The sequence below is a fragment of the Scyliorhinus canicula genome, chromosome 14 (assembly GCF_902713615.1).
Source record: "Scyliorhinus canicula chromosome 14, sScyCan1.1, whole genome shotgun sequence".
Taxonomy (NCBI): domain Eukaryota; kingdom Metazoa; phylum Chordata; class Chondrichthyes; order Carcharhiniformes; family Scyliorhinidae; genus Scyliorhinus; species Scyliorhinus canicula.
Window position 1 is genome coordinate 49,358,962 of NC_052159.1, and position 24,860 is coordinate 49,383,821.

The 24,860-nt window shown below is 44.3% G+C and overlaps 1 protein-coding gene across 10 annotated transcripts in view; it reads left to right on the forward strand.

Moving 5' to 3' along the window:
• rnf6 (ring finger protein (C3H2C3 type) 6) overlaps window positions 1-24,860 on the forward strand; it is a 61,414-nt gene that overhangs the window by 4,910 nt on the left and 31,644 nt on the right. For 4 of the 10 annotated variants that reach the window (XM_038819144.1, XM_038819143.1, XM_038819141.1 and 1 more), the window contains one exon: window positions 7,063-7,194. The exons of 2 other annotated variants lie outside the window; for them this stretch is intronic. In XM_038819144.1, the coding sequence (XP_038675072.1) occupies window positions 7,105-7,194 (90 nt within the window). In that variant the 5' untranslated portion in view covers window positions 7,063-7,104. Of the gene's footprint in view, window positions 1-7,062; window positions 7,195-12,769; window positions 12,789-24,860 lie in introns of those variants that run through there. 4 more of the 10 variants (XM_038819145.1, XM_038819146.1, XM_038819142.1 and 1 more) reach the window with 2 other exon arrangements.

The window sequence follows — 24,860 nt, forward strand, 5'->3', positions numbered from 1 at the left end:
CGTGCCTGATCCAATCATGTTGAGAGTTGATACTTGTTGTTGCCAGAACTATGAGCCTGGGGGAGACAATTTGTTGTTGCCTAACACAAGCTCTATCTTGTACAAACTGCCAATGTGATATTCTGCACCTCCCCAGCTACTACTGCTAGCATTGAAATGCTACCAGTCAGGGCAGCAAACCAGCACTGCCCTTTTCATAACCCTAGACAAAAGCTTACTGAACAGAGGTGTAGACATTCCAGGTTTGTCACTTTACTTATTTGGACAGATTCTCTCATCAGCTTCAAGCTATCACTGTGTTTGAAATTGTTCTGTTGCTGAGTGGTAGCACTCCTGCTCCTGAGTCATATGGTTGTGGACTCGAGTCCCACTCCTGACACTTGAGTAGAAAATCTAAGTTGACAGGAGTATGAACGTAGGGTTGAGATGGATGACCCCAACTAATTATGGAATAGGCTTAAGGTACAGTGTGTCATACTCCTCCTATTTCTCATATTCTTATGAAAATCCAGTCACACTGCCTTTGGATGAGAAATTAAACTGAGGCTCTGTATGCCTCTTCAGGTGGATGTTAAAGATTCCCCTGTATTATTTCATAGGAGAATTGCTGACCCCCCACCCATGGCAATATCCTGGCCACTATTTAACCTTGAACCAGATAATCTATTTAATAGACTTTAGTTATGATTGTATTGCTCTTTGCTGGACTTGCTTTATTGAAATTCCTTCATGGGATGTGGGTATCATTGGCTCAGTCAGCATTTATTGCCCATCCCTGCTTGCACTTGAGAAGGTGGTAGTCAGCTGGCGCCTTGAAGCACTGCAGCCCATGTGGTGTAGGTATGACCACAGTGCTGTTAGGAAGGGAGTTACAGAATTTTGACCCAGTGACAGTGAAGGAACGGCAATGTATTTTCAGGTCCGAATGGTGAGTGGCTTAGAGTGGAGCTTGCATTTGGTAGCATTCTCATGCATCTGCTGCCCTTGTCCATCTGGATGGTCGTGGTCACGAATTTTGAAGGTGCTGCCTGGGGAGTCTTGGAGAATTGCTGCGGTATAGATGGGGGAAAAACTACTGGGACTGTTGGTTGAGAGAGTGAAAATTTGTGGATGGGGTCCCATTCAAGTGGGCTGCTTTGTCGTGAGTGATATCAAGCCTTTTGTGTTGTTGGAGCTGCAACGCATCCAGGCAAGTGGAGAGTTGTTAAGAAATAGTGATGAACTGAAAACCAAGGAAATTGGGAATGTGTTCTGGTGTTGATATGTTTTAAGAAAATAACTATTTTAAAAGGAAACTAGTAAAGGCAGGTCGGCTGAGTTGATGGAACTAATGTTTTCATGTATTATAAGCCTAGCAACACTAAACAGATTTTTTTACCGAGGGCAAGTTAGTAACATTGGAGGATCGAATGTCAAAGGTGTAAGTAAAGATGTTAGAAGTTCAAAGGAAGTGATGCGTTGTGAATTTCACATTTACATTCTAAAAATGAAGGCAATTAGAATTACTTCTGAGGTTAGTTCAGATAAGGGAAAATCAAAAGGGAAACGATTATTTGGGGCAAATTCACCCGATGCAAGCCAGCTGTTTTTGAAAATTCAACCCATAGTTGGAAGCTGTGTCAACTCAGAAAAAGCTATGCTTGGAGAAAAGGCTGTTTGAGAAACTAGTTCTATCCTAAGTCGGAAGGAACCCCGAAAGGTGGAAGTGTCGGTGTGGTACCATTGCTTATTTTTTGCCTATAGTTTTAAAACCTATGGGGTGTTATTTGGGGCGGTTCAGCTCTAAAGTTAGAAAAGAATAAAGGGATTTGGAATTGGATAAAGATGCAGTGTATAGCCATAAGTTATTTAAGTATATTTCTAGTTGACAATCTTTTGCATTTTATTGTTTATAAACATTCAGTTTGTTTAAAATCATCACAAAAACATCCTTCACTGGTCTTCACATCTTTCCTCACATTACAGCATGGTGGCACAGTGGTTGGCACTGATGCCTCACCTTGCCTGGGTTCAATTCCAGCCTTGGGTGACGGTGGAGCTTGCACGTTCTCCCTGTGTCTGCATGGGTTTCCTCCAGATGCTCCGGTTTCCTCTCCAGACCAAACATGTGCAGGTTAGATGGATTGACCATGCTTAAATTGCCTCTTGGTGTCCAGGGATGTGTACATTAGATTAAGGGGTTATTGAGATGGGACGGGGAATTGGGCTTGGAGGGGGTGCTCTTTCTGAGGATTAGTGCAGATTTAATGGGCCAAATGGCCTCCTGCACTGTAGGGATTCATATGATTATACCAAATTGCGCAAATGTTACTTGCCACCTGTCAAGCCTGGATATTTTCGAGGTCTTGCTGCATTTGGACATGGACTTGTTCAGTATCTGAGGAATCGCGAATGGTGCTCAACATTGTGCAATCATCAGCAAGCATCCCTACTTCTGATGGAAGGAAGATCTTTTTAATAAATAAACTGAGTATCAGAGTAATTTTTTCCAATTAAGGGGCAATTTAGCTTGGCCAATCGACCTAGCCTGCACATCTTTGGGTTGTGGGGGTGAAACCCACGCAAACATGGGGAGAATGTGCAAACTCCACACGGACAGTGACCTAGAACCGGGATCGAACCTGGGATCTTGGCGCCCTGAGGCTGCAGGATTAGCCCACTGCGCCACCGTGCTGTCTTTGGAAGGAAGATCTTTGATGAAGCAGTTACAACAGAAGGAACAGTGAGATAGTTCCAAGTCTGAATGGTATGGGTTTTTAATCTTTATCTCTATAATCTTTATTGTCACAAGTAGGCTTACATTAACATTGCAATGAAGTTACTGTGAAAATCCCCGGGTTGCCACATTCCGGCGCCTGTTCGGGTACACAACAGCATGTCTTTTGGGGCTTGTGGGAGGAAACCGGAGCACCCGTAGGAAACCCGCGCAGACACGGAGAACGTGCAGACTCGGCACAGTGACCCAAGCCGAGAATTGAACCTGGGACCCTGGCACTGTGAAGCAACAGTGCTAACCACTGCTACCGTGGCGCCCTAGAGGGGAACTTGCAGTTGATGGTGCTCTCATGCATTTGCTGCCCTCATCAAACTTCTTGTGGTAGACATTGGCGGATTTAGAAGGTGTTGTCCAATGAGCTTTTGGGAGTTTCTGCAATGCATCTTGCAGATGATGTACACTGATGCCACTGTGAGTCAGTGGCGGGAAGGAATGTTGAAGGTGGTGGACGGGGTGCTACTCGTGGGCTGCTTTGTCCTGGATGGTGTCAAGCTTCTCCAGTGTTGGACCTGCACTCATCCAAACAAGTAGGGAGTATTCCATCACTCTCCTGACTTGTGCCTTATAGATGTTGGACAGATTTTATGTAGTCAGGTGGTTAGTTTATTTGCTGCAGAATCCCTCGCCTCTGACCTGCTCTTTAACAATATATGGCTCGTGCGAATCAGTTTCTGGTTAACCCCAGTATGCAGTTTGCTGATAATTCCATTGAATGTCATGGAAAGATGGTTGGATTCACTCATTGCCTTGAACTTGCGTGGAACATGTTATTTGCCACTTGTCAGCCCAACACTGAATATGGTCCATGCCTTTCCTCAGATGAGGACTGACTGCTTCAGTATCGGAGGAACCACGAATGCTGCTGAATTTTGTGTAACTATCAGCAAACACCCACTTCTGATTTTATGATTGAGGGAAGGTCATTGATGAAGCCGCTTAACATGGTTAGGCCTGTGACACTACCCTGAGAATCCCTGCAGCTATGTCCTGGAACTGAGATGATTGGCTTCCAACAACCACAACCATTTCCTTTGTCCTCGGTATGACTCCTATCAGCAGAGGATTTTCCCCCGATTTCCATTGACTGAAAGTTTTGCTCGGGCTCCTTGATGCCACACCTGGTCAAATGTGGCCATGATATCGAGGACAGTCACTCTCGCCTCACCTCTGGCATTCAGTTTTTTTTTATTATCCATGTTTGAACCAAGGCTGTAATGAGATTGGGAGCTGATTGACCCTGACAGAACCCAAACTGAGCATCAATGAGCAGGTTATAGCTAAGCAAGTGTGCCTTCTGTGAAAACTGACTGCCATATACTTCCTACATTACGACAATACTTCATTGGCTTTAAAGGTTTTGAAATGTGTGAAGATTGTGAAAGTTGCTATGTAAATGCAAGTTTTATTTTCTGTTCCATAGGCCACTTGCTTTGATGAATGAGGAGGAGCCAATGGGGTTGCTCATCATAAGTTGGGAACTCGGTCTGATTTAGTATAGGTTGATGTACTTTTAGCCTTTGCAATCTTGAATTTCTGTTATGGAAGGCTGCACTTTTGGGAGCTCTGTTATTGATTTATAGAATTTGAGAGATTGGCACTGGTTAATATCAGTCATATTTTAATTTGTATCCTATCAAACCTGTTTCCACGCTTTCCTGCCAAATCATCTCTTCCACTTCCATTTGGAGGATGAAATTGTGACCCTTTTCATTGGTCTACCTTCTCTTCAATTCACAACTTAAATAGTGTTCTTACTGATGTTAGTAGACCACTCGCTTTTTATATTGGCCACATCAGCTCACTTAGCATCATAGAATACCTACACTGCAGAAGGAGACCATTCGGCCCATTGAGTCTGCACCAACCCTCTGAAAGAGCACTCTACCCAGGCCCACTCCCCTGCCCCATCTCTAACCCCACCTAACCGTTGGACACTTAACGGGCAATTCAACATGGCCAGTCGACCTAACCTGCATATTTTTGGACTATAGAGCAGCAGGAAGAAACCCACGCAGACACAGAGAACATTCAGACTCCACACACAGTCACACAAGGTCAGAATCGAACCCGGGTCCCTGGTGCTGTGAGGCAGCAGTGCAAACTACTGTGCCGCCCAAACGTGGCAAACAGCTATTTTGATTAATGTGGTTTTAAAGCCCAAGGATGACCAAACACCGTGGAAAGAGTTGGAATATGAATAATTGAATGTATTCTCTATTTTTTTGCACCTCCCAGATAGAGGCTTGGTAAAATATATTAAACTGTGCTCTCAGCAGTGTGAATTCAAGCCCTGCGCCAAGACTTGAACACAACTTAGAGTAATGCTTCAGTGCAATGCTGATGAGTACTGCCAACTGCAGACCCTACCTATTAGTCCAGGTATACTTAAAAGATCCTGATAGCACTATCCAAAGAAGAACAGTAGAGTTTTCCCAATGGTTTTTCTGCAGCTGACAAAAATGAATACTTGTTATCTAATTGGAACTTTGTTATGGACACATTGGCTGATCCTTTGCTTTTGTGGCAGTGACTGGAGAAGTTATTCATTGAACGTTCTATGAAATATTCCTCAAGATATACTATATAAATGCAAGTCTTTTCTTGATTAGATTTAAATTGCAAATGCCTCTGATCTAATTATAACTATCGTTATGTGTAATGTGTAGACATGTGGGTGGCAATAGGAATTACTGCAACTGCTGGCGTAATACATTTTAGATTGTCACTTGCATTTAGTTTGCACCATGTTTCATTCCAAGAATAAGATGATATTTAATCCAATCAAATAGCTGACAGATGCATTTTTGTGCATACCTACATAAGAGCTTTACTGCAAGTGACAAAACTTGCTCTAATGGCAATCGTATAAAAAGTGGAAGATCCAGGAAACTACATTTAAGCAAAGTTGGCATTCATACTGTCAGGATGGAATTTGATAATTAGTTATTCATTAAAACACAAGGAATCCGTGTATTAGAAAAATATCACCATGGTCTGCAGCACTGGTTAGTTGTTTTTTTATGTGTCCTTGGGATGTGGCATCGACTGCATGACTATCCTTTATTGCTCATCACAAATTGTCTTTGAGATGGACATAAACCGCTGCCTTGAATCACTACAGTTTGTGTGGTGCAAGTACACCCATGATTAGGTAGGCCATTGGAGCCACACTCGTCCATGCAAGTGGTGAGTATTCCACCACACTCCTGACCCTAGATGGTGGAAAGGTTTTGGGGAGTCAGCAGGTGTGTCACTCAGTGCAGAATACCCAGTCTTTGACCTTCCAGCTACAGTATTTATATGGTCCAGTTAATTAACTGGTTAGTCATGACCCGTAGAATGTTGATTGTATGTTTGGCGATGGTAATGTGGTTGAATTTCAAGTTTAGAGTCTCCTTGTTGACAATAGTCATCATCTTGCACCTGTGTGGCATATATGTTCCTTACCATTTATCAACCCAAGCTTGATGTAACGCTTTGCTGTGTGTGGGCACAGACTGCTTCATTATCAGAGGAGTTGTGAATGGAACTAACACTGTGATCATCAGCAAACAACCCCACTCCTGAGCTCATGATGGGGTAACGGCAATTGAACCAACTGAAAATGCTTGGCCCTGGGGCACTGCTCCGACGAACGCCTGCAGCGATGACCTGGGGTAAAGATGATTGGATTCTAGCAACCATAACCATTTTCCTTCATGCTAGGTATGACTCCAGCCACTGGAGAGGTTTCCCCCTTTTTCCATTACCTTCAATTTTACTTGGGCTTCTTGATGTCATGTTAAGTAAAATGCTGCCTTGATGACAAGGGACTCTTGGCATACATCAAGGGGTTTTGTTTTCCACGTTTGGACTGTAATCAATCCTAGTGTTTTGGATCATCAATCAGATTTTTATAAAGAATAATTGCCTCAATAAGTCAGCAAACAGTGCCACCACAAAATGCCACCTATAAAAACTCTTGAGAGCACCGAAAGGTATCATAGTTCATCGCTACAGATCAAAGAGTAATCACAACACATCTCGTCTGCAACTGCTGAGAAATCTGGTAAGTCACAGAATAATTTCAAAAAAATAAATGCATAATATTATAAAATTCACAGTCCATTATAATATGTATGCATGTACAGGTTGGAAGTCTTACAAATCCTTCAACAATTCCCTGTATCTTTCACTTTTTGCTGCTGGTAACCACAGTAAGTCATTTTGCTTCAGCTGCAATAGTTTCTTTGTCATATTCAGAATTTTAAAAACCCAAGGTAAAAATATTATTTTGATTTTTACAGATTCACCTTGGTCCAAGTAAGAGTAACAACTTGTCTCAAAGTATGGAGGACACTTCTAACACCGATGTTGAAGTCTCCCTACAGGTGATCATCTATAACATCAAAGGTTCAAATAGGCAGTCTGCCTGCTTGGTAAGAGAAAAATATGGCTTCAGTGGACAGAGTCAACACAAAGCTTTCTCTTCAGTGAAAGCTGCAAGGTTGCCCATTTTATATTGAGACGGTGAAGGGCCAAGGCCATCAAGGCTTACAGAAGGCAAGATAAATCAGAAAAAACTGAGACAATGCCAGACTTAAATTTTCAAAGCTTGAAATTGGAAATTCTGGTATTTAGACTTGCTGACACCAAGAAAGGATGAGTTAAATTATGCGTGTCTTGTTTTCAATATTCAGACGAGAAGAACATGTAGGGTGGAATATTTGGATTTCAAAAGATTAAATGAAATTGTAATTGGAAGAAAGAAGCTGGAGATGAGATACTGCTTATTGGAGGACAAGCGCTTTTGTTTTCATCCTTCCCAGGAGCATAAGGGAAATAAGTACTAGTATTTTTCGAGTGCCTTATTGTGTCCTTGTGATATCCAAAAGTACGTTACAGCCAATTAAATTGTTTTACTCTATGGTTAATGTTCTAATTTGTGTATACCTGACAGCTAGTTTGCACACAGCTAGGTTGTCACAAAAAATAAGTGAATTGAGGAGATAGTTTCTTGATGCAATTATGCTGAAATTACATCAAATTTTATGCTAGTTTGATGCTTACTTTGCTGAAGGGAACTTAGCCTGAATTATTTATTTATTTATATATTTTTTTTGCAGGACTTTTAGGCATGTAAAAGCTGGTGTAAAACTAGCACAAATCTGCATACTATAATAAGCTTTTAAAAAAATACTGTATTCCCATCAGAGAATAAAGACTGAAAAATGTTTTTATTGTTGTTTGGTTGAATTTTTTTGTACAAATGAGGCAACTTGCATGTGTGGGGTGTGAAATACCAGCCAAAATTTATGACTGAACATAATTTGAGTATGACATTTTTTAAGGAGAAAGCTGTCTTTTACAAATATGGCATATCTGTACAGCTTGAAAAACACTTACACATGATACTTTTTAGCTTATTTTACTGACCCAAGCAGTTAAAGTAGATATGTATATGGTGTTTCTGACTTTTTAAATTACTAATCAGAAATGCGATCAGTGACATCTCTCTTCCAAATTAGCCACGTTTAGCTAATGTATTGGACAGCACTGACACAGAGCACTTGGACGTTTCACTAGTTACTTGTCTGACAAAAGAAATACCTAAACATAGTGGAAGTGTGAATCTCAGGTCAGTCGGTGCGAACTCCATTTTCTTGGTACTCTGTTGTCTCGTTATGATCTCTGACATTTTAGCACTGAGCTTATTGGAGAGGAACTTGTTCTGGTTCAGCCACTCACTGTTTGCGTGTGCTCCGTTGCTATGTGCTGTCACAAAACAAATTTATATGGCTTCCTTGGTGTACATTTGGGAAGAATCCAACGGTAGTGTCAAAATGTTATTAATATTGGTGAAGTCTGAATTATATACATAATTATCGAACAGCCCTTGGAACATAAAAGTCCTGTGTTGCAGAGCTGTTTAGGATGACGCTCAACAGAAACCACTGCATCTTTTTTCAGACCTGCTTTGCAAAGGCACATTCCAGAGCAGGTGGATGGCAGTCTGTTGTCTACTGCAACCACCACCTCTTCCACTATTATGCAGAACAGATATATGTCCAGTGAAAATGTTATTCCAGCTGTTTAGTCATGAATTATTTTGGATGTTCTGAGACAGTCGGCATTTTTAAGGAGATTGCAGATCTCAGTTAGAAAAATTCAAAAACAAAAATCACAAAGAAAACCTCCATCTAACTCTAGACATGTATTACACAAATATTAGGTTCAATACCGTCTAAAAATGGGACACAAATTTATGTTGATGCATTTTTTGCATAAATATTCTGTATTGGGGCACGGCTCTGTATTGAGCAGCAGAGGATTTTGGCATATCAAAGAATCATAGGGTTTTACAGCATAGCAAGAGGCCCTTTGGCCCATCGCATCTACACTGACCATCACGCACCTAACTATTGACCCCTCCACTAAGGGGAAAAGTAATAATAATAATTGCTTATTGTCACAAGTAGGCTTCAATGAAATTACTGTGAAAAGCCCCCAGTCGGCACATTCTGGCGCCTTTTTGAGGAAGCCGGTACGGGAATTGAACCCGCGCTGCTGGCCTTGTTCTGCATTGCAAGCCAGGTTTTTAGCCCACTGTGCTAGACCAGCCCCTTCCTATCCACCCTATCTATGTCGCTCATAATCTTATACACCTCTGCCTTCTCTGCTCCAGGGAAAACAACCCCAACCTATCCAGTCTCTTAATAGCCAAGGCGATCCAGCCTAGGCAACATTCTGGTGAATCTTCACTGCACCCTCTCCAGTGCAATCACTCCCTTTCTGTACTGTGGTGACCAAAACAGTACACCATACTCCAACTGGGGCCGAACCAGTGGTTTATACAGCTCCAGCATAACCCCCCTGCTTTTGTATTAAATGCTTTGGTTAATAAAGGTAAGAATCCCATACGCCTTCTTAACTACTGTCTTCAGAGATCTGTGAACCTGCACACCAAAGTTCCTTTGATCCTCTGTACTTCCCAGGATCTGACCATTCATTGTATATTCCCTTGCCCTGTTAGTCCTTCCAAAATGCATTATATCTCACTTTTCATGGTTAAATTCCATTTGCAACTCTGCTGCCCAAATAACTAGCCCACTTATACTGAAGGCCTTGTTCCTCACTATTTACAATACCACAAATTTTTGTGTCATCTGCGAACTTACTTAACATACCTCCTACATTCACATCCAGATCATTAATGTGTACTACAAACAACAAGGGACCCAGCACCGATCACTGTGGAACACCATTGGACACAGGTGTCCTGCAACAAAAACATCCTTCAACCATCACCCTCTACCGCCCACCACTGAGCCAGTTTTGGATCCAGTTTGCCAAAATTCCCTGGATCCCATGGGCTCTTAGCTTCTTCATCAGCCTTACATGTGAGGCCTTGTCAAAAGCCTTAGGAAGTCATGTAGACTACGTCAACCGCACTACCCTCATCTACGCACCTCAAAAAAATTCTATCAAATTTTGACAAATAATAATGCTGACTCTCCTTGATTAATGCTTGCCTCTCCAAGTGAGATTAATTGAGTCCCTCAGAATTTTATCCAGTACTTTCCCTACCACTGAAGTTAGATTCACTAGCCTGTAATTTCCTGGTTCTTTCTTACATTCCTTCTTGAATAATGGCATCACATTAGCTGTCCTTCAGTCCTCTTGCATCTCTGTTGTGGCCCGAGAAAATTTGAAAACTTGTCAGAGCCGCTGCAATCTCCTCCCTTACCTCCCACAGCAATCTGGGATACATCTCATCTGACACTGGGAGTTTATCCACTTTTAGGCCTGTTAAAACCTTCTCTCTCTCAACGTTAAGTCATTCAAGTAAATTACAATGTCCCTCCTTGATTTCTATACCTACATCATGCTTCTCCGCAGTGAACATTGATGCAAAGTACCCATTTAAAACCTCAACTATATCTTCCGGTTCCACATAAATTGCCACGTTGGTCCCTTGTGGGCCCTATTGTTACCCTGGTCAACCTCCTGCCCTTACATAAAATAATTTTCCTTTTATTTTACCTGCCAGTGCTTTTAAATGCCCCCTCCTTCACTCTCCTAATTTATTTCTTAAGTCACCCTCTGCACTTTCTATGTTCCTCGAGGGCTTTCACTGTTTTGCGCCCTGGGTATCTGCCATAGTTCATGTGACATGAAAATTCAGTAAAACTAGTGCAGAATTTTGTGCAGTAATTTTCTCATTCAGTGTCAGAATGCAGCTCGTGCCGCATAAGCACTGAGGCCAATCTATTATGTATTGTGGTGGTGCTGATTACGTGGTTCGAACATCAAAAGAATCTTGTGTTTAAACAGCGTCATTTTCTTTTATCTTTTGACTGAGCATGTAAACATCTCATCTAAAAGATGGCATTTCTGACAGTGCAGCACTCCTTCAGAACTGCATTAATGTGTTAAAGTTTGTTGTGGAATTTGAATCTCAATTTTCTGACTGAGGGTGAAATGCTACCAATGGAGCGAGGCTGAACGTCAGTGTCAAAAAGAAAATCCATACTCCCTGCTAGTATCTTTTAGCAATGAGGAAGTTGTGAGAATCTATCTGAAATCCAAGGAGAGGACTGGTGATGAAAAGAGACTAACAATGGAATTAAAAATCTAAGCAACAACTATAAATATAGTAGCCATGATGTTGAGATGCCGGCTTTGGACTGGGGTGAGCACAGTAAGAAGTCTTACAACACCAGGTTAAAGTCGAACATGTTTGTTTCAAACACTAGCTTTCGGAGCACTGCTCCTTCCTCAGGTGAATGAGGAAGGAGCTCACCTGAGGAAGGAGCTATGCTCCGAAAGCTAGTGTTTGAAACAAGCATGTTGGACTTTAACCTGGTGTCGTAAGACTTCTCACTATAAATATACTGCTACAATGTAATGAAATGTCCTGAGGCATTCACAGAAGCATTACAATCAAAGTATGACACCAACCCACAAAGGGAGAAATGACCAAATACATCCTCAAAAGAGGTAGGTTTTAAGACATGTCAAAGGTGGAAGGGAGGAGGAGAGGTGTAGGGAGGGTATTCTAGAGGTTGGGGCCCAGGCAACTGAAGGTACAACACGAATAGTGGAACAATTATAATTGCTGCTGAGACAAACATGAGGGAAGTTTGTCTTGAAAGGACTTTGAGGGTGTTAAGATGCATGAATCAGTAATTATTAGTGCAAAATGACTGAGAGTCATAAGTACTTTGGCATGTGTTAAAGAATGTTTGTGAAAGCAGAGTGGAATCATTGAAAAAGTGGATGCAGGTGAATGAGGGATACTAAGGAACAGAAAGGAAGTGAGAACAGGGCCCTGGGGAGCTAGGTTTATTGACACACGAGTCAAAGGAGGATCCTATAAGGGATAAATTTTGAGTAACTAGATAGCCATGGAGCACATCTTGTTTGGAAGTCATATAATGGTAACTTGTTGTGAAGTGACTGTTGGCAGATCCCCATGATTTATCAAAATGTTAAAAGCAGCATTCCAGTTGTGTAACAAGGTAGCAACATCTTTGAAACCTCTAGCATCTAGAAGAGCAGGTGCGTGGTAACACCACCACCTGTACATTTCCTCTCATTTGCCATCCTGACTTAGAACTATACCTCTCCAGTCACCTGAAGAAGGAGCTGCGCTCCGAAAGCTCGTGTTTGAAACAAACCTGTTGGACTTTAACCTGGTGTTGTAAGACTTCTTATAGAACTATACTGTCACCCCTTCACTGTTGCTGGGTCACCGAATCCTGGACTTTCTCCTGACAGTGCCTGCATGTACCTACACCACATGGACTGCTTTAGTTTATTTAATGCAGCTCCCTACCACCTCCTAAGGTTAGACAATAAATGTTGGTGATGTCAGTGATGCTCATATACTAAAAATACTTTATTTTTAAACCAGACTGTGAAACAAAAGGGGTACAGCCTCCCAACAGGTGTGCATGTTTTTACAATCCACTTCATAGTCGCACCAAGCTGTAGTAGAGCATTTGCCTGCTTGATTGAGAAACTGTGCATGGTAAGCTGACTCTGCTTTATATTGTTACGCAATTTGATTGAACACATGTCCAGAACAAGTTGGTTCTTATGAATCATGGGTTAGGAGGAAACCAGATCACCTGCACTCTGCAGCCTTAGAATGTGAGCACTCTGATCTCAAAGCTTGTAATTAGTCTTCAGATTGACATTACATCAATCTGCCATCTTATGCATGAAGAGGTTATCTAAGTAATAAGTCTTCACTTAGTTAAATCATGCAAACAAAAATACAATTTTGAAAATATTTAGTTGCAGCTTATTGCATTTCTTTAGATCTTGGTTTGTATTTTTAACCCATTTTTATTGTGTTTTCTTGTGTAATAACTATTCATACTGTTTTGTACAAAAACATGTTTAATCATATGCTTATCAACTGCGATAACTGCAAATTTTATCACTTGTGTGTTTACTGAAAGGATTCCCTTGAGGGGGGCAAAGAGACATTCCATTTGGCTTGAGTTGAGAAGCAAAAAGGCTATGATCATGCGTGTGTGTGTGTTCTACAGGCCTACAAATAATGCAAGAGAAATAGAGGGGCATATCTTCTGGGAAATCGTGGAATGGTGCAAGAGCTATAAAGTCGTGATATTAGGGAGCTTAATTCCAATATCAATTTGAGATCCGGTTGGAGTAGAGTGGAGGAATTTCTGAAGCCTGTTCAGGAAAACCGTGACTAGTATGTTCTCCGTCCAAGTAGAAAGGAAGTACAGGTGCTCAGGAATGAGATGGGTTAAGTGTCGGTGGGGGTATACTTGTGTAAGAGTGATCATTGCATCATAAGATTTAGACTAGTCATGCAGAAGTGCAAGGAGCAATCTAAAGTAGTGTCTAAATTGGAAGCGGGCTAACTTGGATGGAGGGATCTGGTCAGGATTAAAATAAAACCAAAGGTGGAAAGGAAAGCTGGATTGGAACAATAGGTGCTCTCAAAAGGAGATGCTTCAGCTACAGTGTAGAGACATTCCAAGAGGGGCGAATTCTAGGGGAACCAAAAGCAGGGCTGATGACGAGGGAGATGGTGAATGTGATGAAACAAAAGAGGTTGTATATTGAATGTCAGGTGAATTCTTCAAGCAAAAAAAGGAGAAATCCAGCCCAACAAATTAGTCAGAGTTTTACAGCACTGAAAGAGGCCCATTGGGTACATCGTGTTCGCACCGACCATCAAGCACCTCACTATTCTAATCACTATTTACAGCACTTAATCCATAACCTTGTATGCTATGGTATTTCAAGTGCTGATCCAAGTACCTCTTAAAGTTGTGAGGGTTCCCGCCTCTGCCACCCTTCAATAATCTTTATTAGTGTCACAAGTAAGCTTACATTAACACTGTAATGAAGTTGCTGTGAAAATCCCCGAGTTGCCACACTCCAGCGCCTGTTCGGGTACACTGAGGGAGAATTCAGAACATCCAATTCACCTAATAAGCACGTCTTTCAGGACTTGTGGGAGGAAACTGGAGCACTCGGAGGAAACCCATGCAGCCACTGGGAGAACGTGCAGACAGTGACCCAACCCGGGTCCCTGGCGCTGTGAAGCAACAGTGCTATGCTACCGTGCCGCCTTGAGGCAGTGAATTCCAGATTCCAACCACCCTCTGGGTGAAAATGTTTTTCCTCCTCCTCTAAACTCCTTCCCAATACCATAAATCTAAGCCTGTCAAGTCTCTCTTGATAGCTGAGACGATCCAGCCCAGGCAACATCATGGTGAATCTCCTCTGCATCTTCTCCAGTGCAATCACTTTGTTTCTATAGTGTGGTGACCAGAACTACACGCACTTCTCCAGCTGGAGCCTAACCAGCATTTGTACAACTCCAGCATAACCTCCCTGCTCTTTTATTCAATGCCTCGGTTAATAAAGGCAAGAATCCCACAGGCCTTCTTAACCACCTTATCTACCTGTCCTGTCTTCAGAGATCTGTGAACCTGCACAACAAGGTCCCTTTGATCCTCTGTAATTCTGAGGGTTTAACTCTTCATTGTATATACTCTTGCACTGTTAGATATCCCAAAGTGCATTACCTGACACTTTTCATGGTTGATTTCCATTTGCCACTTCTGCCCATATAACCAGCCCGCCTATATCGGTGGGAAGCACCGTAGCACCATGGTTTCCACTGTGACTTCACAGCACCAGTGTCCCAGGTTCGATTCCCCGCTGGGTCACTGTCTGTGCGGAGTCTGCACATTCTCCCCATGTCTGCGTGGGTTTCTGTCGGGTGCTCCAGTTTCCTCCCACAGGTTAGGTGACTGGACGTGCTAAATTGCCCTTAGTGACCAAAAAGGTTAGGAGTTATGGGGGTAGGGTGGAAGTGAGGGCTTAAGTGGGTCAGTGCAGATTCGATGGGCAGAATGGCCTCCTTCTGCACTGTATGTTCTATATCGTCCTGTAATCTAAGGCCTTGCTCCTCACTATTTACCATACCACCAATTTTTGTGTCATCTGCGAATTTACTTATCATACCTCCTACATTCATACCCAAACCATTAATGTATATGGAAAACAACAAGGGACCCAGCACCGATCCATACAGAACACCACAGGACACAGGTTTCCAGTCACAAAAACAACCTTCAAGCATCACCCTCAGCCTCTTACCACTAAGCCAGTTTTGGATCCAGTTTGCCAAATTTCCCTGGATCTCATGGGCTCTTACCTTCATCAGCCTCCCAGCACTGGGGTTGTGCCAATGTCACATGAATTGCAGCAGTTCAAGAAGACAGCTTACCACCACCTTCAAGGGCAAGTAGGGATAGACAATAAATACTGGCCTAGCCAATGATGTCCACATCGCATTCAGCCCCAGAGCATTCACTGGGAAGATGTCACTTTTCCCTACATTCAATTTATAACTGGAACAGGCCCCAAACTTCCCAAATAAGTCCATAATTCTCCCCCAGCTTTCCAATACATTAACCATATAGAACAATAAATCATCGGTGTATAAAGACATCCTATGCTCTCTACCCCCTTCACAATCCTCTGTCACTCATCTGAGGCTCAGAGCGCAATCGCTAAGGACTGAATCGCCAATGCAAGCGACAATGGGCAACCCTGCTTTGTCCCCTTTGCAGCCCAAAATACCCCAAATATGTCTCGTTCGTTCTCACACTCGCCATAGGGTACATGTACAATAGCTCTACCCAGGCAACAAACTTTGGCCCAAACCTCCCAAGGACCTCAAACAAGTACCGCCATTCCACCCAGTCACCTCAGGCACTTGCTCCCCCATCCCAAAGGCGTCATAAACACATTCAACGCCTCTAATATTACTAGAGAGCTGCCGCCCCTTCACAAACCCTGTCTGATCTTCTGAGACCACATCCAACGCACACTCCTCCAATCTCCTTACCAATACCTTGGCCAATAGTTTCACGTCTGTGTTCGAAAGCGAGATGGGCCGACAAGACCCACGCTCCATCGGGTCCTTATCCTTTTTTGGAATCAGCGAAATAGGCGCCTGCGCCAGCATGTCCGGCAGCTACACCTCTCCACCGCCTCATTAAACATACTCAAAAGGTGTGGGAGCCAACTTCGCTGAGAACTGTTTCCAGTTTCACCGGCAGTCCAGCTCCCGCCAAAACCACCTTGCCCGCCACAAAAAAATCAATACGAAAGTATACCTGATATAAATGGGAGAAGAAGGAATAGTCCTTCTCCCCCGGGTGCCTAAACCTCCATGGATCCACCAGCCCCATCTGGTCCAGAAAAACGCCAACTCCCTCTCCATCCCCGACCTGGCCATTGATTTATCCAGCCTAGGCTCCAGTACACAATTAAAATCCCCGCCCATGATCAACTGGTGAGAATCCAAATCCGGGATAGATCCTAACAACTTCTTCATGAAGTCCACGGCGCCCCAATTGGGTGCATACACATTCACCACTAATACCCCGCTCACTATCACAAATCTAAGTCCCGGATCCCACACCTTCCTGGCCACCGCAACAACCGTCTTCAAACAAAACAAAATCACAACACCCCCTCGACTTTGAATCAAACTCCAAATGGAACATTTGACCACCTCGATCCTTCCTGCCACATCAGATCCTTCACCTGTAAATGTGTCTTCTGCAGGAAGGTTACCTGTTTTAATTGGACCATTTAGCCCTCGCACATTTCAGATTCCAACCCTCACTGGGGGCTTCTGCCCCCCCTTGCCCATGACGGCATCTTCCAAACCTATGACTACTACTATCTAGAAGGACAAGAGCAGCAGATACCTGGGAACCCCACCACCTGGAGGTTCCTCTCCAAGTCACTCACCACCCTGACTTGGAAATATATCGCCGTTCCTTCCCTGTTGCTGGGGCAGTATCCTGGAACTCCCTCCCTAACAGCACAGTGGTTGTACCTACACCTCAAGAACTGCATCGGTTCTAGAAGGCAACCCACCACCACCTTCTGAAGGGCAACTAGGGATGGGAAATAAATGCTGACCTAACCAGCGATGACAAATCCCGTAAAATGAATTCATTAAAAAAAAATTAAATGGGGAAATTAGAAGGAAATAAACATGCAGTGTTACAGGGGTAAAATGAGGGAAAGGGAACTGACTTTTTCTCAGCATGGTAGCATAGTGGTTAGCACAGTTGCTTCACAGCTCCAGGGTCCCAGGTTCGTTTCTCGGCTGGGTCACTGTGCGGAGTCTGCACATTCTCCCCGTGTGCATGGATTTCCTCCGGGTGCTCCGGTTTCCTCCCAAATTCCAAAGATGTGCAGGTTAGGTGGATTGGCCATGCTAAATTGCCCATAGTGTCCAAAGAAAGTGGGGGTTACGGGGATAGGGTAGATATGTGGGCTTGAGTTGTGTGCTCTTTGTAAGGGCCGATGCAGACTCAATGAGCCGAATGGCCTCCTGCATTGTAAATTCTATGCTTCCTTAAGAGCTGACGTAGATACAGTGGACTGAATGGCCACCTCCTGTCTGCTGTAAATGACATAGATTCTCATAATCTGCTGAGAAACATGTCCTCATCCAGGGTTGCTATGGGTTATCTGTCTTTTCTGGTGTCCAGTGTAGCTCATTTGTGTCATTTTGGCCTGAGCCATAAGGCTAACAGTGCATGTCCCACTGTAGAGACTTGAGAAGAAGTTCTATGCTACAGTTAGGTTCAGTACTGCATAGTCGGAGATGTGCCATATTTTCTAAGAAGTGTTACTTTGATACTCTGTCTTATCTCAGGCACAGAAGGTCCCACAGCAACATTTCCAAGAACCAGGCAGTTCTTCCTTGTAATAAAAAGAAAATTCTGGAAATAATCAACAATTAAGTCAAGCATCTGCATAGAGGAACAAAATTCATGTTTCAGATCAATGATGACACTTTATCATGAGTAATTTTCTGGATTTTCGAAAGGCCCTCAATAAAGTGCCCATAATAGACTAATGAATGAGGAAAGAGAATGTGGAGTTGGGGGTCAATTGACCCAATTGATTCCTCATTTACTTCAAAACTGAAAGAGAATGGGAGTAAAGGATAATCATTGAGTGGCTGAAGGTGAGATGTGGTACTGCACAAGGATCTGTGCTTGACCACTACTGTTCACCATATATATTAATCATTTGGACTTTGCAATCAAAACTGTTTATAAATTTGTGATGACTCCAAATTAGGGGTTCGGCCTTACGGAGGAGGACTGTAACAATTACAGGAAGACATCAATACCTTTGCAGTATGGGCAAAGTTGAACACAGACTAATGTGAAGTAGTACATTTTGGTCAGGAGGTCACTTATTGAAAGGCGCAGGTCTAGACAAATCAAGGAACAAAGGACTCTCTGAGCTTAGCGACACCAGTCACTTAAAAATTGCACCACAGGTTCTCAAGGCTAATTGGAGGAAAAGAAGCGAATCGAGCAATTGACTTTATTTTTAGACGGATAAACTTGCAAAGGAGGAACTTTATGTTGAATTAGTATCGAACTTTGTTTAGAACACTGAAAAGTACTGTATGCAATTCTGGTCGCCCTATGTTACAAGGATATGGAGACGCTAGAGAGGATGTGCAAGGATGATATCACAAATGTGTGTATACATATCGGGGAAGGATTGAAGGGCTGGGTCCCTTGGAAAAAAGAAGAATCGGGGTGACCGAATAGAAGTGCTTAAAATTATAAAAAGATTTTGATAGAGTGGATGCAGAGAGAATATTTGCTTTTGTGGGGAAGAGCAAAACAAATTCAACAGGGAATTGGAAGAAACTACTTTGCAAGGGTGGTAAGAATATGGAACTTGCCGTCACAAAAAGTGGCTGGAGGGAATAGTGCAGATGCATTAGTTGAAGCAAATAATACAGATACATTTGAGGCAGAAGGGAATTGGAGGCTCGAGTGGTACATGTACACCAGCATGAACTAGTTGGGCCATATGGCTTACTTTGTTTGCTATTTTTTCCTATGTAACCTCTACCTTGAAACACAAGCTAATTACTTCAATATGTCCTGCCAGCAGTAAAGATTTCTGCAAATAAGCCCCGAGATCTCAATGTCCCTGCATATTCTTTAGAAGAATGCTGTTATGTCTATATTGCCCCTCCTTATCCCTTCTGCTAAAATACATCTCCACTTTGCATTAAATTTCACCTGCCACCTCTCTGCCCATTCTGTTAGCCCACTGATGTCAGTTGCAGTCGATTGGTATAATTCTCCCTGCCTGCCGCATCCCCAAGGTTTGTATAATTGTCAATTGTATATATTAGCTAGAAATTTGGTTTCATTTTTTCCTTCATGAAATTGCAATATTAGCAGCATGCACTGACATTAATCGTTACACCTGATTTACAGTCCACAGGTTTGGCATTGGTGTTAAGTGGACAAAAATTTATGCCAACATTCGTGCGCATTGGTACACCGTTCTTTTTTTAAAATATTTTTTATTCTCCTTTTTCACATTTTCTCCCAAATTTACACCCACCAACAATAATCAGTAACATATATGTCAATCCCCATATCAATAACAATGATCCCATCCTCCCACCAAACCCCAAACATTAGCCCGCATGTTCACACAAACAAATGACAAAAAGGAATTGGGGATCATCCATAGTCGCCATTAACATACATAGCCCTCCCACCCACCCGCCCCAACTAATGTTCGATGTTATCCAGTTCTTGAAAGTGCATAATGAATAATGCCCATGAATTGTAGCACCCCTCCATCCTTCCTCTCAGTTCAAACTTAACCTTCTCAAGAGTCAAGAATTCCAACAGGTCGCCACGCCAGGGCACAGGGTGGAGAGGTTGCTCTCCATCCCATCAAGATCCGCCTTTAGGCGATACAACATCTGCCTCCGCACCCGTTTCCAACCCTGGCTGGTCCGACACCCCGAATATGGCCACCCGGGGGCCGGGTCCAGTTTCATGTGCACCACTTTAGAAATTACCCTAAAAACCTCTTCCAGTAATCCTCTAGCTTTGGACAGGACCAAAACATATGAACGTGATTAGCGCCCCCCCCCAAACAACGTTCACACACATCTTCTACTCCTTCAAAGAATCAGCTCATCCTCGCCCACGTGAGGTCTGCTCTGCATACCACCTTCAGCTGTATCAGCCCCAACCTCGCGCACAAGGTGGAGGCATTCACTCTCCGTTGCACCTCACACCAGAACCCCTCCTCCATATTCTCTCCCAACTCTTCCTCTACTTTGCTTTGATCCCTTCCATTGGTGCCTTCTCCTCTTCCAAAATAGCTTTGTAAACCGCCGACACTACCTCCTTCTCCAGTCCCCCTGTCGCCAGCACCTCCTCCAGCAATGTGCAGGCCGGCTCCACCGGGAAGCTCTGTATCTCCTTTCTGGCAAAATCTCGAACCTGGGTACACCGTTCTTTTAATGTGTTTTTTAAAAATTCTAAATAAAACTCAGCAGAACATTAAAATCTAAAATGCTAGTAAAACTGGTTCAAATGATCTGTGTAAAGAACCAAGCATATGACTGTTCTATTGTTACTAAATTTGATAGTACAGGCTGTAGATACTGTTTCTCGGGTGCTTGTCTGCCCCAGTGATGTGTTGCCAGAATAGAATCTTGACAGATTTCATGACGGTACTAAAGAAATAATTAGGTTTTTAAAACCAATGGCAGATTCCTCTTATACATTTGTTAACCAACTTCTAGCCCTTGTTTCTCATTCAAATTGGGTATCACTGGCAAACTAAGTTGAACAGTTGGAATTACTGTTCTTTTAATTCTTTTAATCCATTGGGGCGTTTTTTTTAGTCTTCATTGCTGTTGAATGAAACATGTTTGCATTTTTCTATGCCCACTGTCAGCATTATCAAACACCCAATTGTACAATGAAGTTCTCTTTACTGTTGCATAACTCAAACCACAGAGGAGAGCTGCTTAATGTACAGACATAAATTCTACCTGTGAAAAATGTATTTTTAGTGCCATTGTGACTGAGATTGTTAATTAGTGAGAACATTGGTACAGTTGCACCATGCTCATCTAGCATCTAGCAAAGAGATTTTCTTTCCCATCAGTCTATATGGCGGATTTGAGCCAGTTTGAGGTGAAATAATAGTAACCTATACACTCTTGCTTAAATGTGGAGTCCTGACACATTGAGCCACCTGCTTTGCTGAATCACTATATTGCGTGACCATTGCAGAGTGCACATGGCTGATTGCATCGGAGCATGGAGATATCAAATTATTTATTTCCCTTAAGGAAAAGTTTGGGCAATTCTCCTTTATAATCAGTAGATAAACATATTGATTGTGGACAATTTTCAGAAAACAATCTATGCTGATAACCGTGTTTGCTACACATACTTGTGCATGCGCTCACACACAAACTGAGCTCCAAGTTGGTGTTAATTCCTTCTCGGCATAAGAAAAAATGGGGCTTTGACTTCCGGTGGCGGCCATGGAGTGAGCAGTCGCACATTTGGTAGCTCCATTCAAGGTGGTAGTTTTTGGTCCTTTCCCCGCCTGATGGGCAAAGCTTTGGATGGAAAGAGGTGTAGGACTACCCGGAAAAGGTGTAACTCCTCTGCTGTGGCTGGTGGATGGATCCACAAACTAAAAATCGGTTGAGAAGAAAGGAGCTGTTGGATCAGGAGATTCTTCGTGGTGCACCACAGGTTAAGATGGCAAAGGGCCTGTTCTGCCCACCCAGTGGTCAATGGAGTAGTTGGTGGAATTTCTGAATGCCAAGTTCAGCCAGCAGAGGATGGAAGACCTGGCCAAAGTGGTGGAGCCGGTTAAAGCAGGTTTCGAGAGAGTGGAGCAGAGGTTGGCCAGGCGATCCAGAAAGTGGAGGAGGCGATGGGGGAGTACAAGGAGCAGTTGGACTTGTTGGCGGCCGAGGTGGGGTGATGCAGGACGCCCAGAGAAGGCTGAATGAGAAGGTGGAAAATCTGGAGAACTGCTCCAGAAGGCAAAATTTGAGGATCATGGGGGTGCCCGAAGGAATCGAAGGTACGGAGACCGGCACATATGTGACCAGAACGTTGGAGCAGTTGATGGGGGAGGGGACTTTCGACCAAAGTAGTTGAAGGGGGAGGGGGCCTTTGACTGGCCCCTCGAGGTCGACCGAGCGCACAGGGGGCTTTTCACAGTAACTTCATTGAAGCCTACTCGTGACAATAAGCAATTTTCATTTTATTTCATTTTCATTTTGGTTTTGGTGGCGGGGTGTTTGGAGTGCAGGTCCCTTCGTGGGGGGAATATCAAAGGTGAGTGCACCTTTTCTGTGTTTTCTATTGGGGTGGTAGCGGGCTTGGAGATCTTGGGCAGGGCCCACCATGCTAGCTGGGCAGACTAGTTAACGGGGAGGGGGTTGGGTTATCAGGAGGTAGGGGAGTGGGTTGGCGTTGTTTGTTTGATGGGGGAGGGGTTGCTGACAAGGGTGTGGTTGCTGTGCCGCAGCTGGAAATGGAGTAATGGCGGTGGTCATCTGAGGGAGGGCCGCGTGACTCAGGAGGGGGGGCTGGCCCAAAAAGGGATATGGTTCATCGGCAAGGGGGCCTTTTACAAGAGATGCACTTAAAGGTAGGGAATCAAATATGGTTGAGGAAAGGATGGGTAGGGCAGGTGTTCCACTCCGTACTGGACATGGAAGACGAGGGGGGCGGGGAGTGGTGCTGGTGAATAAGCGGATGGCATTCGAGGTGGGGAGCACTATGGCAGATCTGAGGGAGGGAATGTTCGTGATTATGTGGAGATCTGGAGGGGATGTCAGTAGTTCTGGTAAATGTTTATGCCCCAAATTGGGATGATGTAGTGTTCATGAGATGGGTGCTGGTGAAGATTCCTTACCTGGACTCAACACCGGTTGATCATGGAGGGGGATTTTAATACAGTTATAGAGCCAAGCTTGGACCGTCGAGCCCAAGGTCGAGGAAAGTGACGGCAGTGGCGAAGGAGCTGAAGGGGTTTATGGAGCATATGGGGGCCCGCGTGGAAGTTTTGGAGGGTGAAGGAATTTTCATAATTTTCCCATGTGCACCGGGTGTACTCCCGGCTGACTTTTTTGTGGCGAACAGGGCGTTGCTGGCTGGGGTGGTCGATACACACAGCGCTAGGTGGATTTGCGAGTGGACCCGGGGGAGAGAGGGCCAGTGCCCGCAGTGGAGGCTGGATGAGGAGGTCTACGAGCGGGTGAGGGCTGCCATCCGGGGGTATGTGGAGCTCAATGACACTGGGGAGGCGGGGCTGCTGAAGAAATGCAGAGGCTCCAGATGGAGTTCGGATTAGTGTCCATGGGGAAGATGGTGGGGCAGCTGTGGAGGGCCAAAGGGGCAGTAAATGAGTATGGTGAGAAGGCAAGTTGGATGCTGGCCCACCAGCTTAGGAAGCAGGAGGTGGCAAGGGAGATTGGCAGAGTAAAGGACGAGATGGTGGTCTTGGTGGGGATGAATGGGGTGTTCGAGGCTTTTTACAGGAGATTGTAGGAGTTGGAGCCCCCAGCCGGGAGGGGGGGGGGGGGGGGGGGGGGGGGGTGGAAAGAGAGAAAATTCAGCAGTTCCCGGATGGGTTGGAGATTCCCAGGGTGGGCGAGGAGTTGGTGTGGCGATTGGGAGGCCGATTGGGTTGAGAGATGTGATGGGGAGAGTACGGGGGCAATGCAGGCATGGAAGTCTCCGGGCTCGGATGGGTTCCTGGTGGGGTTTTGTAAAATGTTTTTGGGGGGGGGGGGGGGGGGGGGGGGGGGGGAGAGACCTGAGGCCACTGCTGGTGAAGGCATGCAATGAGGCTAGGGAGAGTGGGAGGAACTCCCCCCTGCACTCTCGCAGGCATCCATCTCTCGATATTGAAAAAGGATCGGAATCTAGAGCAGTATGGATCGTACTCTCCGATATCGCTATTGAATGTGGATGCCAAGTTGCTGGCGAAGGTGTTGGCTTCAGGAATGGAGGACTGCATCCCGTGGGGTGATAGGTGAGGACCAAACCATGTTTGTGCAAGGGAGACGGTTTTTTTTCTGAATTTAGAGTGCCCAATTATTTTCTTTCCAATTAAGGGGCAATTTAGCGTGGCCAATCCACCTAACCAGCACATTTTTGGGCTATGAAGGTGAAACCCATGCAGACACGGGAAGAATGTGCAAACTCCACATGGACTGTGCCGAAGTCCCAGTGCTAAAAACTGCATCACCGTTCTGCCCTTTGAAAGGGAGACAGTTGTCAGCAAATGTGAAGAGGCTGCTTAATGTGATTATGATGCCTCGGGAGGGGCAGGAGGTGGAGGTGACTTTTGACCGGGTGGAGTGGGAATATCTGTGGGAGGTGCTGGGCCTGTTCGGGTTCGGGCAGGGGTTTGTGGACTGGGTCCAGTTGCTGTATGAGACACCAGTCGCAAGTGTGCAGAAGAACCAGGTGAGTTCGGGATATTTTGGGCTGCATCGTGGGACGAGGCAGGGGTGCCTGCTCTCCCTGTTGCTTTTGGCAATGGCGTTTAGATTGTCGAAGAATTGGAAAGAGTTTGTGCGGGGTGGGGGGCTTTGAGCACAGGGTTTTGCAGACCCATTGGGGGCATTATAGGGATTTTGGATGACTTTGGCCAGATCTCGGGTACAAGTTGAACATGGGGGGAAAAAAGC